The sequence below is a fragment of the Nicotiana sylvestris genome, chromosome 6 (genome assembly GCF_000393655.2).
Source record: "Nicotiana sylvestris chromosome 6, ASM39365v2, whole genome shotgun sequence".
NCBI classification, from domain to species: Eukaryota; Viridiplantae; Streptophyta; class Magnoliopsida; order Solanales; family Solanaceae; genus Nicotiana; species Nicotiana sylvestris.
In genome coordinates this window covers 9,543,371-9,559,538 of record NC_091062.1, presented here as the reverse complement: position 1 = coordinate 9,559,538, position 16,168 = coordinate 9,543,371, and the positions used below count along the sequence as shown (strand labels likewise).

The following is a 16,168-nucleotide window of genomic DNA, read 5'->3' as shown; positions in this document are numbered from 1 at the left end:
GTAACCAAATAGCCACCCACCTAATATCTTAAGCTAAAATAGCCGGTGGATGTATACTATATGTATAATTGTGTATAATTAATGTATAATCTATATATACCGGCTAGAAAAATAAATATTGAATCTGGTCGGCTATTTATAAAGCAATAAACTAACCAACACTCATTTTATTCAACTATAGCACAAAGACAATGCTGCTTTTACACAAATTTATAATTAAAAAAGAAAAAGAAAAGGGAACATCCAAAAGAGTGCACTGTTTTACATATAAACATTATGGCATGTGAAAGGTTAATTAATTACCGATAACTGCGGTAATTAGGAGTATACATGCAACTCTCATCAGCATACGTAACCAAATCTGCATGTCGGGAAATACGTGTTGCCACACCTGAGGCATATATAGTATATTAAATTCCACTCATTAAGCCACACTAATTCAAGGTTAATTAGAAAGGACGAAAAACTCACCGAGTTCGTATGCTTTAGCAGCTACAGTACTAGCAGCAATATAAGCTGAGATCTTTCTGATATTACCAAACGGAGGGTAAATCATCCCTTTGGCAAAGTGCTCCTCAGTTACTTGAGCAGCCAACGCTTCGGCTGTTTTCATATCAAGATCGATTTATTAGCACTTAAAATTGCACGTTTTCACTTGTTGCGAGTTCAAAAAAGTTCCGAATCTGATCGTTAAGCTATATATAATTTTTTTATTCCCCTCTCCTTTGATCCCCTTTGTTGGAGCTATTGCTCCTGTGGTGACTCAAATCCACAACCCTCGGGTTGTATGTAGGGGGTGCTGACCATCTGAGCAACCCCTCTTGTCGATCCTTAAGATATGATAGTCTCTGTACTTACAAGCTGCTAAAAGCATGTCATTGGCAGGCAGATGTCCTATAGTTGAGTCTCGCCGATACCCATTGTCAAAGAAGAATTTCTATGTGATAAGCCCGTACATAACGGGACGTGTTAGTGACATAAATGAGTAAATAAACGTGTGTTGTCTCTAATCGCTTAAATTTTCTAGATGAGAGAGAAAGCATATGCGTTCAAAATTGTAACCTGGCTGGAAATGTAGAGTTTGTTATTGTATTCCACAGGAGGGACTAGACTTCCACTTGCAAAGACTGCACGACCCTATCTGTGATGACCCGATAGGTCATCTTATGTATTAGAATTAAACTCTGTATTTCGAAGTCTTTAGAACCTCATTTTAGACTTTCTCGATCTGCGTGCCCAATCCGGGTATTGACCCGGAAGGCTTATATGCTAAAACTGATAAACATAAGAATTTTTACTTTAAAAGTTAATTATAGTTGACTTCGGTCAACGTTTTGAGTAAACGGATACAGACCCGTATTTTGACGGTCCAGGTTGGTTCGTATTGAAATATGGGACCTGGGCGTATGCCCGGAATAGAATTCGAAGGTCCCTAGCTCGAGTTATGAATTTTTGTTGAAAATTAAATGTCTGAAAATTTAATGATTTTTAAGAATTGATTGATGTTTGGCCTTGTTGATACCAGGGTCGTATTTTGGTTCCGGAGCCCTATACAGGTCCAATATAATATTTATGACTTGCCTGTGAAATTTAGTTAAGAACAGAGTTAGTTTGACGTGATTCGGACGTCCGGTTGAGAAAATAGAAGTTTTAAAGCTTTTTTGAAAATTTCATTCGATTTGGTATTCAATTCGTAGTTCTATGTGTTATTTTGGCAATTTGATCACGCGAGTAAGTCTGTATGATATTTTTAGACTTGTGTGCATAGTCGGTTTGGAGCCCCGAGGTTTTTGGTGAGTTTCGGATAGGCTACAGAGTGTTTGAACTTAGAAAAACCAAAAGTTGATACAGCAGATCTGCAGACTTCGCATTTGCGAGGTATGGCTCACAAATGCGAACCTTGCATTTGCGAAGAGGCCATCGTATTTGCAAGCAGTGGGATGGGAGGGACAACTTCGCATTTGCGAAGATAAGGGTCGCATTTGCGATCCTCAGGTTCCGCATTTGCAAACATTTTATTCGCATTTGCGAAGGCAGCAGAAGTGTGAGAGTTTCACATTTACGAAGCTTTTCTCACATTTGCGAGCTTCGCAAGTCGCATTTGCGACATCTCCAGTTGTGTAAAAATGACTTAGATGGGATTTTTCTCCCATTCTTCAAATTTTCAAACCTAAAAATATAAGAGGCGATTTTCAAAAGACTCCTTCTTCCCCAAATCATTGGTAAGTGATTCTAACCTATCTCATTTCAATCTTTCACTATATTTCACAAGATTTCAACCTAAAATCTAAGGTTTTCATGGTGAAATTGCAGATTTTTGGGTAGAAACTAGGAATTTCAAAAATTGGGGATTTAGACCTCAAATTGAGGTCGGATTCCAAAACCAATTATATATCCCGGCTCGGGGGTGATGGATAATCGGGTTTTTGTCCGAATTTTGGGTTTGAACCAAGCGGTCCGGGTGTTGACTTTTTGTTATGTTTTTCAATAATAGCCTAAATTAAATTCTTTACGATCGTGGGTGGTTCCTAAGGCTTAATTTGAATCAATTGGTTGGTAATATGCTAGATTCTATCGGTTCGGAGGCTCGTTTGAGAGGAAAAGTCGCGGTTGAGCTTTGAGTATGACCGTTGAAGCGAGATAAGTATCGTGGTTAACCTTGGCTTGAGGGATTATGACCTATTTGTCTATTTGCTATATGTCTAGATGTTGGGTACAACATATAGGTAAGGTGACGCGTACCTATGCGTTATTGTCGGGTTATAGCACGCGGGTGGGTCTTATTCTTGTATTTGTTGCTTTCCTTGATCATATTATTCATGCTTAGACTAGTTAATCATTGTGTTGATCATTCTTATCATGTATACGGATTTTGGTATTGATTGAGTATTGACTCAAAGTTGAGGTTGGTATTGTGGAACCAAATGTTGAAGACTTGTTTTTGTTATTTCTATCCCCTTGTTGTTATTGTTCATAGTTTTAGTGAGGGAGAGTGTTAATGCACGAAGGGTGATGCTGTCACACCTCCTTTTTCTACCCCGAAAATGGTATATGGGAGTTTTTCCAAGTAAAGTGACAATAACCGAAACATGATTATTTATTCAAATTCAGAGTCGCCACTTGAGATAATTTATGGTGTCCCAAGTCACCGATTTAAAATCCCGAATCGAGGAAAAATTGACTGTGTTTTACAGTCTACGAAACATAGAAATCCGGGTAAGGAATTCTGTTAACTCGGGAGAAGGTGTTATGCATTTCTGGGTTCCGTGGTTTTGCTCAACTATTAACAATTAGCCTAATTATCTGATTTATTATATATTTTATACATATTGTGCATTTTATTCTTTCTACCGATTTTAATTAATTATGGAATCATTCTGGAACAAGTTACAATTGTCGTACACTTGTTTGTTTGGTACACATTATGAATCGCATCACGGGAACCGTATCCACGATTTACAACATGTTTAAATTATTAACATTATTAGTTGGTATGGCCGGGTCACATAAATGTATCCCCGAATTTGAAAATTTTGTACCATAACTACGTCACGGGAACCGTACCCGTAGCTATGATAATTTATTTATTTAACACGCCTAAAGCAAACTACGATAGTTCAAAGCATTTTTCTACATTAGTTAAGATATTGATGTAAGGACCATAGACTATGTGATTGGACGACACACCTCAACTTGTTTCAAAAAGATTTGTGCTCAAATTAAAGCGAATTACGGGTATCCATACTTAAAACTAATTGAATTTAGGGATCACAACCACGCTACGGGAACCATACCCGTAATTGTGATGATTTAATTGCGTGCCTAAAGCAAACTACGAGGATCATGTTTAGACTAAGTCAAAGTTCAATCTAAGCCGCTAATGGTGAATATGCTTTGAGTAATATGCTAAGCTTTTAATTGTCTTGGGAGGAAATGGGCCAACAACAGGCCCAATTTGTTTTATGCAAAAAAGTCTTTAAGAGAAGAATATAAACTGGGCTTGAAATTGAGCCCAGAAGTGAGGACAAAAGCAAGCGGTCTCAACGACTTTGGCTGGGCCAATAACAGGCCCAACTTTGCACAACTATGCCTTCAGTACCAGAAATTTATTTTTTACAAGCATTAGGAGGAAAGTTTAATAAACTATTTGATCACATTTTTAGAAAACAAAATAAATGTTGGCATTGTTTGGACCCTGAAGTTGAGCCCAGCACGTGAAGAAGGGGTCCAGAACCCACCAAGGGGTGATCCTGACCAGGCCACCCATTTAGGCCCACATTTGGCCCAGTTGCTACTAAGGCCGACTGACCCTATTGAAATTTCTTGATAATAATTACATAAATCATGGAAATTAAATATTGACTAATCAATAACCAAGAGTAATCAAATTAAGTTATACAAATGGGATAATTAGAAATAAATTTACAAGACTCTAATAATAACCCAGCAGTCCTAGTGTCTAACTAACTATCATTGAAGGCTTCACAAAACATTCCCATCTTCTGCTAGGACAAATGACTCTAGCCTATGTGACTTGGTAATTCAAAAAAAAAAACAGCACTTGTATTTGCAAAAATAGGTACAGAGCTAGCTTGCAAATCTGCATCCAACTTGTCATAGTTGAGAACACATGAAACAAACAGTACATGACGAAAAATCAGAGGAAACAAATTCTAATAACTTCTTTCAATTGTTATTTCAAAGAACTGAATCTCGAATCTACAGTAACAAGCATTAAAAGCCAAAAGCCATTCAAACATCAAAGTTAAGTCACATTGTATGCTTGCAAGCTTGAATCAAACTCTACTACCATTTGAATTACTACAAAACTTCAACTCAAGAATTACATAACGAGAAATTAAGCCCATCTTATAAACCATCAATGAAAACTTAAAATAACTGTGGGGAGACTTGAACTAACATTTCATGACAAACAAGGAATAAACAATAAAAACAAAACACTAAAACTACTGGAGTCTCACATTGCAAATCAAACCGGAAATTAGAGTCATTTTTGATAATAAAACATACTAATTTCAATAACCCAACACAAATATAATATAGAGAACATCATCTTTTCATTGCATGAACTTAGCATATAATAAGATAGGTAGGGTTTACATACCTAAATGCAGGAATAACAGCAAAAGACCAAGCAGAAGCAATGCAAACACAAAAACTGAAATCAACTTCTAGGTACAGCAGTGAAGTGCAACAAGCAATACTCAACACAACTTCATTATAAAACCATGCTCAGCTCAAAGACACAGAAATTCAGAGAAAACCTTTTTCAAACTTTGGTAGTAGGAAGGAAAAAATCAGAAAATGAAACCTGAACCTCTGAGAAGATTTTTGGGGACTGTTTTTCGTGTCCAAGGAGTGAAGGGGAGGGTTCTATTTATAGGCAACTGAAGTGCCATGTGCTGAAAACAGAAATCCAGGGAATTATTCCCTCATACAGCCCCTAAAAGCATCTTTTTAACAGAAATGGGATAGCTGGCAGCCTCTAATTGGTTTCAGCATTTTTGTGTTGGCCAAATAGAGCTAGCTGCCCCAAATTCTAGAAGCTTCTAGCCAAACCTTTGTTTGCATACCCCACCCATGACCCCCTTAAGTTTTTATTGTTCAATTAACTCCCATAGGTTCCTGTTTATTCCCAAATCAGGACCAACAACACAAGACCAGAATCAAAACGAAACAAAGATCAAAGGAACAAATCATTAAGCAATTAAACCTTTAGACTAACCCTAAATTCATTTAACATGAACCGAATCAGAAATCATCAACAAATCTATCACCAAAACGAGTCTCATAAAGGGAAAAATTGTCAAAACTTATTAAATGGACTACTGTGATGAGAACTTAGCAAATTCTAGTAAACATGAACACAAATACTGAGATTAATTTAAAGTTGGAACCATGAAAGCTAAACGTAAAGACAATGATGAAGGAAAAACAGAAAGAGACCTTACCCCAACTTAACCCAGAAGAAATAACGATGATGAACTCCGGTGGATGGATAGAACCGATGAATTTTGACCGGAATCCGGATAGTCTGCCTAAATCTGATGATCTCGGAATGACTTAAAACTATCATCAATCGATTGCTCTTGTTGAGAGCAATCTATTAACATAAGATTTCAGTCAAAACGAATTGGATTTTGTGAGAAAATCGGAGAAGAAAAATTAGGGCTTTTTCTGGAATTCCTAGATTTGAAATTGGAATCACTCTGTTTGTTTTTTTGGGAGATTAATGGTGGCTTAGTGGAGAGGTGGATGTGAGCAGTATGGGGGGTGGATTTGGAGGTCGTTTGGTGGTGTTAAGGCGGTGGTCGTGGTTGAGGGGATGAGGGAATTTTAGGGCGGCTAGAGCAAGATATTGAGAGAGATGAGAGGACTGAGGGTACCGTTAGGGTTTGGGGGTAACATTTCGACACTTATATGGGAGGGGATGATCAGTTCCAAACCGTCCAATATAATGAGATCAACGACTCAGATCCAAACGCAAGGAACAACGCCGTTTGGGTTATGGATAGAACCTGGACCGGGTAAAAAGGGTTGGGATGGGGCGGAACATGGGTTTTTGGGCTCAGAAACGATTTTGGCCCAATTTCGGGACCAAATTAAAACTTTTTCCAATTCCCTTTCTTTTTCTCTTTGTTTTTTTTCTTTTGTTTCTTTACTTGATTTAAAAATCCTAGATTAAACCCTAAATTAATTTAATTATAAAATTAAGCTAATTACAAAATTAACTGATCATAAATTAAAGGAAAGAAAATTACTAACTTAATATTAAACGTATAAATATAAAATATAAAATGAAAAGATGTGTGTAAATATATATATATATATATTATTTTAATAACAATTAACTAACCAAATTAATCCTAAAATAAGAATACACATCCTAATATACAATGCATGGAGTTTTGATATATTTTTAGGGTATTTTCTATGATTTAATGCATGCAAAAAAAAATAAAAAAAAAATAAAATGCAAACACTTGAACAAATATTTTCTAAAAATTCTATAAAAATCAAAATACCTAGGAAAATCTATTGTGTGATTTTGTAGGAGTATTTTAGTTCAGGCAAAAATCATATGCTCACAGATGCCGCACCATGTTTTGTGAGTGTTAATGCACGAAGGGTGATGTCATGTCATATTGTGGGTGTTAATGCACGAAGGGTGATGCCGTGCCATGTTATGAGAGAGTTAATGCACGAAGGGTGATGCCGTGTCGTTTCTATTGATTCATATGGTGAGGTTGAGAGTAAAAGCACGAAGGGTGATTCCGTGTAGTTTCTTTTACCGCAGTTACTTTTTCCTGTTTGCTCAAAGTATATCGGTTGATCAAAGTGCTTATTGCTTGCCGTGATCCTTTATCTTGTGATCCCCTCAACATGTCCTCCTCCCAATATTACTTGTCTTGTTTCTTTTATTGTTGTTATTAGTAATGTTTCTTTTATTGTTGTTATTAGTGTGTGTGTATATATATATATATATATATATATATATATATATATATATATATATATATATATATACTGCATAGGTTTATTTGTAGGTGTCTTGTCTTAGCATCGTCACTACTTCGCCAAGGTTAGACTCGACATTTATCAGTACATGGGGTCGGTTGTACTGATACTGCACTCTGCACTTCCTATGCAGATTTTGGTACTGGCCCGAGTTGATCGTGAGGTTAGCTGCTGGATCCATCCTATAGGAGACCAAAGGTCGATCTGCCAGCGTCCGCAGACCCTGGAGTCCTCTTCTAGACATTTCATTTTACTGTTTCTCTCATTTCGAAAATTGTTGTATTTCTTTCAAACATTTACTTGTAGTTAAATCTTAAAAGTTCGTGAATTGTGACTCCAGATCCGGGTAGTAGAATATATATTGAGGCTTTTATGAATTTCCGCTTTCATTTTAACTCGTTATAGCTCAATTACTGTTAATTATTGAAATGTATAAGAATTGGCTTAATGAATCTCTAATGTTGCCTTGCCTAGCAAGTGAGATGTTAGGCGCCATCACGGTCCCGAAGATGGGAATTCCGGGTTGTGACACTATCATAAAACAATGAGAATTCAATCAGCTTCGAGAGTGCTACTACACAAATCGGGCACAACTTTAATGTGCAAATACACTGCTTCTCATGGATATTACTTACTTCACTCCAAGTCCAAGTATAAGCTTCTGCAGGAGTCCATTCGGATTGTGCTGTTGGTTTCGAGAGAGCCATAATGAGAGGTGTAGACATATAATTTTTGACCCTCCCAAGATTTTACATATTTTAGCATGTAAATATTTAATTTAGGCCTAATATAGCTATTTCAACTCTTTTTTACTCTTTTACTTTTATTTTATTACAAGAAAACGAAAATTACAAAAATAGGTTCACTAATATTTTGTAGTCATTTTTAATCTTGAAAAATACCAAAAAATAGTTTTATTTTAATAGTCAATCTTATTTTAATAATTATTTTTACTTAAATAAGGTTAATTAATATTTTTGGTAATATTTCTATATGGATAGATTTTTAGTTAATTAAGCTAAGTTTAAGCAAAAGTAGTCATAAAGGCCCATAATTTCAAGCCCATAATTCCTAGGCCCATACCCCTTAACCTAGAAAACCCTACAAATACCTAGACCCCTAGAGCTAAGAGAAAAGGGGCTGAAAAGGGAGACAAAAATAAGGCCTAATACATAGATCTAAGGATTCGTCGTTCTTCAACATACACGGCCACCCACCCCTTTCTTCATCTTCTTCGAAGAAACACAAAAGATAATGTAAGCACGTGATTTTTGCCCTATATGAGAATTACTTCCAAAAAATTCAAAAATAAAGTAATTTTTCTTGGTGTACAATTTTGTGATATTTTGAATAATTATTTGTATTTGTCTGTGCATGTTTATTTGTTAAATTAATAAAAAATACAAAAATATATTGCATTTGCATGTAGAATTTAATTCTATAATTGTTACTAATTAAATTTGTTTACAAAAAATGAAAATTACAAAAATAGGCATCTTTTGCATTTTTAGCATTTAATGTCCAAATATACAATTTTATGCTTAATTATTACTTAATTATGCGTTAATTGTTATTGGGAGTTAATTTGCGCTTTTATAACTTAATTTAGTTCTTAATAATAGTTTAAGTATTTTTATAATTTAGTTTTAGAAAAATAAAAGAAGAAAAGAGAGCGAAAATATAAAGAAAGTCGGAATTGGGCCTCTTCTTCGATTTCAAGCCACAGGCCCAAAAAATAGCCCAATCTTCCCAAACGACCCAGTCCATTTTGAACTGGGTCGACCCAGTCCATAACCCAACACCCCTATTATTTTACAAACAACACAAAACAAAACAAAAACAAAACCCAAAAAAAAAACCTAAAAGACCTAAACCATCCGCCCCCCCCCCTCCTATCTTCTTCTTCTTCCTCAAGCTTCCTCAAGCACACAACCATGGCTGCCCTCGACCCCACTCCCTCACATCCAAACGCCATTAACGACCTCCGTTGATGCTGCGTCAACCAGTTGCTACTGCTTCATCTTCTCCGGCTCCTCCGTTTTGCTGATGCTCCGCCATTGGTGCGTCGACCATTGTTGCTGCTGGCTGCTCGTTTCTGCTTCGGGCTGCTAGTGTTTCCTCGTCAACGACCAAGCTCGAACAACCGAGCTGCTGCTGCCTCACTTCGTCTTCTTCAGCTCGAACAACCATAGCCGCTGCTTCATCGTCCAAACCACACCGTCGCCGCTGCTCCATCTCCTCCTCGCGTCCGAGCTGCTGCTGCGTCCATTTCACTTCCGATGTCCAGCAGTAGCGGATGCTACTGCTTTCCTCTTTGCAGCATCCCAAACAAACCTACTACAGGCGTGAGGTCCATAGCAGTCCGAAAACCCACATAGCAGTCCAGTCGAGTTCGCGTACATGGATGAGTTTTGGTCGATGTCGTCGATCCCTGTTTGAGTTCGTCGTTGGTTGGTCGTTGTTCGTTGTTGAGTCCGGACAGATTTATTCCCATTCGAGTTTCGTCGAAACAGTCCGTACATATTTCATTTCGATGCGGTTAGTAGTTTTTGAGTTTTATTTTTTGTCCATATTTTTGTTTGATATTTTCCGGATCCAAAATCGTTAAAGGATTCAATTCTTGTTTTGTTCGTTGTTCATCGTTGAAATCATTTTCTAGTGTGTTCATGTGTTTGTTAAATTAATTTTCAGATTTCAAATGGAAGTTTAATTAGTTGTTTTTCATGTTTATTTCATGTTTGTTTTATTGTTTAGGTAAGAATTTATTAGTTTGATGTTTGTTAGATTCAAATTAAAATTTAATTGATTATTTCTTCAATTTGTTTCATGTGTTATGTATTTTCCAGAAATTATTAATGTTGTTTAATTCATGTGAATCCGTTGTTTGTTGTTACTATAGATTTAATTCGTATTCATTTTTTGAAGTTGGTTTTAATTCAGTGATTTAATGTGAAGTTATGTTTTGGTTTTAATTTTTGGATCATGCATCTTTGTTATAAGTTTTGTTGGATTTAATTTAAGAAAGATTAGTTGATTATTTGAAGATTAGTGATTTGAATATGTTTATTTGTTTTGTTTAAGTTTAATTCGAAGTTTGAACAAAGTTTGTTTGTTATTGTTATTGAATATTTTCATTCATGTTCATACTTTGTTTGGTTGATCTTGAATCCGAAATTTGTATAGCTTGATTTCTTGTTTATCACTTATGATTATTTCTTGAATTTGTCTCATAATCTTGTTTAAGTTTAATATAGGAATTGTTTGTTGTGATGTTGTTAGAGTTGATTTTAAGTTCAATATTATTGAATTTGGAAATCTAAATATACTTGTTTGATTGTTGTTGTTGAATCTGAAAATAGGATTGTTTGTTGCTAAAAAATATTGTTCAATCAAATTTTAGTTGTTCTTTGTTGTTCAATTTGTGTTCATGTGATTTGTTGTTGAAATGTTGAAGAAATCATGTTCATGTGATTTGTTGTTTAAATTTGTGTAGAAATTGGTCATATTGGCTATATTTTGGTTGAGTGTGATTAATTGATTTGTTATAGCTGATGGGGTAGTTTGGTAATTTGCAGTACGTTCAGGGGTAGTTTGGTAATTTCAGTAAGGTCGGAGGGGTAGTTTAGGAATTGTACATTTTGTAATTGTTTATATGAAGCATGGGGGACAAAATGTAATGGGGTGGGTTGTGATATAGTTGTTTAATATAAAGGGGGGACAAGACAAAATTTAGTGGGGAGGAATCTTGTATTTATTTATGTTAGGCATGGGGGACAAAAAATAATGGGGTGGTGTGATATATTTATTTAATGTAATGGGGATAAGTGGGAAGATAATGGGTTTGGTAGAGAAAATGGATTGATTTTAATTGATTAAAGGGTTGGGATTATATATAGGAAGTCTTGAACACAAGACAGAGGGAGATACGAGAGAATACATGAGAGAAAGAACGAATCTGAACAGAAAGAAAATAAGAGAGAGAAAAAAGACGGCTGAACATTTAAGAGAGAGAAAATTCCGAAAAAATATTTAAACTTTCAAAAAAAAAAACTAAAAAAAAATCTTTTGCTTTCTTTCATTGTTTGAAATTAGAATTAATTGTTTTTTCATCAAAGCTTGAAGCTTTTGTTTTGAGATTAATACTCCACCGGTTTGCAAACTCTGTTCCTGGGTTGTTACTACTATTGGACTTTTGCTGCTGTGCTGTATTGTTATTACTGCGTGGCTGACTTTCTTCTTCTTATATTGGCAATACCAGGTACACAACTGTAATTTTGGCATTTTGTAAGCTGAAATGAAGAACGGAATGTTAAATTTTTAATTTAGTTTTAATTTTTTTGTATTGTATTTAGATTATTCATGTATTATTATTCTGTCAATCACTGTCATTTGGCATAATTAGACATGTTATAGCGATATATTAAATAACGCCTTAACCGGATTATTAGGAAATATATTCAAGACGGATTACTAATTAAAACTGTTTAATAATCAAAATAGAAGAAATAACGTAAAAAATGGCGTTATTGAATCAGTTTGGCAAAAATTGATTAATTCCTTATTCATAAGGTTTTTTGTCAACATTAAGTTAATCGGAATCATGTAGTTAATTTCAGTTAAAACATGAATTAGTTTGCGAATCAAGTATTAGGACATGATGTGAATTAAAACAAAGTTAGTTAAGTTTAAATTGTTTAACTTTTAGAAATATGGTTTAGTAATCAAGTTTTTTTTTTAATTTTCAGTATTTGTAAATAATTAATTTCAATAAGCTTAAGTCATACTAACAATATGTTTTAATCCAACTATGGGATAATTAGTTTTTTTACTTTTTGGGCAATTCCATGTTGTTCGTAATTATCATTTTAGTAATATTACTTTCCATTAATATTTGTTTTGAATTAGTAATTAATATGTTATTTTTAAGTATGTAGAGATTGACTTCATAATTATGGACAAACTTAGTAATAATAAAGATGTAGTCATTAAAGGGTATTCATAAAATAAGGGAGGATCTCGCTAACAAATAAATAAATATAAATAATACAAAAAATTGCAGTCCTCCAATCTTATTTATTTATTTTTTTATATAAGAAAATACCTAGATTTCAAGATGGGCGATTTAGTAAAATTCACGGTCTTACCTAATAATATCATAACGCGTAGTATTTTGGCGCATATTTAATAAGGTTATTTTCTTGAATACGGGTGTACATTTATGTAACCCAAATCACGATCTTGACGAAGTCAAAATGCGTCAACAAATCACGCGTGCACTGGTTGTGGCGTGGCTCGAGATGCGTTTTCACGACGTTGCAATTTTGTATAAAATAAATAATGATAAAAGCGGTTTTTTAAAAGTTAAATTTGCACATAAGTTTATAATACGTATTATATCAGATAGTCAAGCCAAATATAACAGTTGAGCGACCGTGCTAGAACCACGGAACTCGGGAATGCCTAACACCTTCTCCCGGGTTAACAGAATTCCTTATCTGGATTTCTGGTTCGCGGACTGTAATACAGAGTCATTCTTTTCCTCGATTCGGGATTAAAATTGGTGACTTGGGACACCCTAAATCTCCCAAGTGGCGACTCTGAAATAAATAAACAAATCCTGTTTCGACTGTCCTTTAATTGGAAAAAACTCCTTGTACCCTCGCGGGGCGGATAATGGGGCTAATCTTAATAGCCATTTGATGAAGGAGACATGTGAGCAGTTTAAGATTGCTCACAGGCACTCTACTCCGTACCGTCCCAAGGCAAATGGTGCGGTTGAAGCGGCCAATAAGAACATAAAGAAAATACTCCGGAAGATGGTTGAAGGATCTAGACAATGGCACGAGAAATTGCCTTTTGCATTGTTAGGATATCGCACCACCGTGCGTACCTCGGTAGGGGCGACTCCTTACTCATTGGTATACGGTACCGAGGCAGTAATACCCGCAGAAGTGGAAATCCCATCTCTGCGAATCATTGCAGAGGCTGAGATCGATGATGATGAATGGGTGAAAAGCCGTCTTGAGCAGTTGAGTTTGATCGATGAGAAAAGATTGGCATCAGTGTGTCATGGCCAACTGTACCAACGAAGAATGGCAAGAGCATACAACAAAAAAGTACGTCCAAGGAAATTTGAAGTCGGGCAATCAGTACTGAGGCGGATCTTGCCTCATTGGGCTGAGGCAAAAGGAAAATTTTCCCCAAACTGGCAGGGACCATTTGTAGTAACCAGAGTGTTGTCTAACGGAGCGTTGTATTTGACAGATATGGAAGGAGAATGTGTAGAAATAGCCATCAATTCCGATGCGGTCAAGAGATATTATGTATGATTTCTTTATTTTCTGAATGTATCTGTTCGTATTTGGCATATCTTAAAGATTGAAATGATGAAGGCATTTTGTTCTGCTATCCAAACACTCTTATCCCTTGTTATCCCCTTCGAGCCTTACTTATTTTTCATACACCTCTTTCGGAATCAGCGGCACTATAAGAGAACACATGTGACGAACATAAAGAAAAGAAGGAAAGAAAAAAAAGAAAAAAAAAAGAAGAAAAGAAAAAGAAAAAGAAAAGAAGAAAAGGAAAAGAAAGAAAAGTGAAAAAAAGGGAAAGAAGAGAAACATAACAACGTAGTCTCTATGAAGTGAACTACGTTTGACTTGATCCCGAAAGGGTACGTAGGCAGCCTTACTCCGAGGTTCAGTCATACCAAATAGAAATCCAAAAATCCCCAAGCAAGAAACTGGGGCAGAAGTGGTGATTGTTATGAAAGTTGGATTCCGAAAGTTGTAATTTGAACCCATTTGAATTATTTTGAGCCTTTTATACCTTTCTTTCTAGCTTAATTCAAAAGCCTACATTACGGTCCAAAGAAAGACCTTATGATCAGTTTTGAGAAATGCCAAGATGAACAGGTAGGAATAACTCACGACAGGGGCAACACTCTGGTTCGAGCAAGAAGAACAAAAATAAATGAGAGAGTCTTATGGGTGAAAACCCTCACGGGCACCGTAAGGCGACGGGTGCTGAGAGAAAAATAGATGAGAGAGTCTTGTTGGTGAAAACCTTTACGGGCACCTCAAGGCGAAGGTGAGATAAGAAATGGAAAACTGAGAAAGGTCTGTTGATAGAAACCGTTTCGCGGTACCGCAGGGAAACAAGGTTAAGGTCTGGATAAATCAAACAAGTGATGGAAGTTCTGGGCAATGAGGTACGACAATTGAGAGTTGTTTGGTTGGACAGATTGGGCTGATTAATCCAAAATGCATGTCATGACCATTGGTACTAGTTGTCTCGCTCAGATAAGTTTCTTTTCCTTCTTTTTTTCAAACAATCATCTTGTTTTGGATTCTTCTTATCCTTAACTCAAGAATCATTCATTGCATTTCATTTTCTTTTGAGGGTTTTATCTAGCTGAGATGTTTCAGTGCCAGTTTTGTTCAATGCAAGCAGAAAGGACTTCAAAGTTCACTACCAGCTTCTAGAATTGTAAAGCACAACGTGGTCAGAGCATGTCAAAAACAACTTGATGTCAAGTGGAATACAGGGAATTAACGGAAGTTTCATCGGTGAAATGATTGGGAAATGTCGTGGGAAAGGCGAAAGCTCAAACAAAAAGGGGGAGAAAAGTTAGTTGTTGAAGAGGAATTCTCCAGGAGGGAAAAACAAGCACTAATCAGGATAAATGCAAGTTGTCAGGAGTCCGCCTGGAGAACAGAGACGTACTTTTCAAGTTTGACGTCAGGAGTCCGCCTGAAGAACGGAGACATACAACTTAAATTTTAAAAGTCAGGAGTCCGCCTGGAGAATAGAGACATTCAATTTCAAATTTAGCAATCAGGAGTCCGCCTGGAGAACAGAGACGTACTTTTCAAGTTTGACGTCAGGAGTCCGCCTGAAGAACGGAGACATACAGCTTAAATTTTAAAAGTAAGGAGTCCGCCTGGTGAATAGAGACATTCAATTTTACATAGAACAGAGGCATACATTTCAGTCTTTTCATTTCAAGTGTTGAAGTTGGGAGCCCGCCCATAGAACAGAGGCATACATTTCAGTCTTTTCATTTCAAGTGTTGAAGTTGGGAGCCCGCCCATAGAACAGAGGCATACATTTCAGTCTTTTCATTTCAAGTGTTGAAGTTGGGAGCCCGCCCATAGAACAGAGGCATACATTTCAGTCTTTACATTTCAAGTGTTGAAGTTGGGAGCCCGCCCATAGAACAGAGGCATACATTTCAGTCTTTTCATTTCAAGTGTTGAAGTTGGGAGCCCGCCCATAGAACAGAGGCATACATTTCAGTCTTTTCATTTCAAGTGTTGAAGTTGGGAGCCCGCCCATAGAACAGAGGCATACATTTCAGTCTTTTCATTTCAAGTGTTGAAGTTGGGAGCCCGCCCATAGAACAGAGGCATACATTTCAGTCTTTTCATTTCAAGTGTTGAAGTTGGGAGCCCGCCCATAGAACAGAGGCATACATTTCAGTCTTTTCATTTCAAGTGTTGAAGTTGGGAGCCCGCCCATAGAACAGAGGCATACATTTCAGTCTTTTCATTTCAAGTGTTGAAGTTGGGAGCCCGCCCATAGAACAGAGGCATACATTTCAGTCTTTATATTTCAAGCATTGAAGTTG

At 36.2% G+C, this 16,168-nt stretch overlaps 1 protein-coding gene across 1 annotated transcript; it reads right to left on the bottom strand.

The window, feature by feature from the left end:
- Positions 1 to 299: 299 nt before the first annotated feature.
- LOC104241588 (NADP-dependent malic enzyme-like) lies at positions 300 to 9,774 on the bottom strand. The gene is made up of 4 exons (XM_070148043.1): positions 9,543 to 9,774; positions 859 to 894; positions 472 to 603; positions 300 to 391 (listed from the first exon to the last, which is right to left on the bottom strand). The coding sequence occupies exons 1-4, from the start codon at positions 9,772 to 9,774 to the stop codon at positions 300 to 302; spliced, it is 492 nt and encodes a 163-aa protein (XP_070004144.1).
- Between the last annotated feature and the right edge of the window lie 6,394 nt (positions 9,775 to 16,168).

Coding starts and splice junctions, on each gene's coding strand:
- LOC104241588 (XM_070148043.1), bottom strand. CDS start 9,774: ATGGAGCAGCGGCGACGGTGTGGTTTGGACGATGAAGCAGCGGCTATG. Junction 895..9,542: donor AGATGAAGCAGTAGCAACTG/GTTGACGCAGCA, acceptor ACTCAACTATAG/GACATCTGCCTGCCAATGAC. Junction 604..858: donor TGACATGCTTTTAGCAGCTT/GTAAGTACAGAG, acceptor ATATGAAAACAG/CCGAAGCGTTGGCTGCTCAA.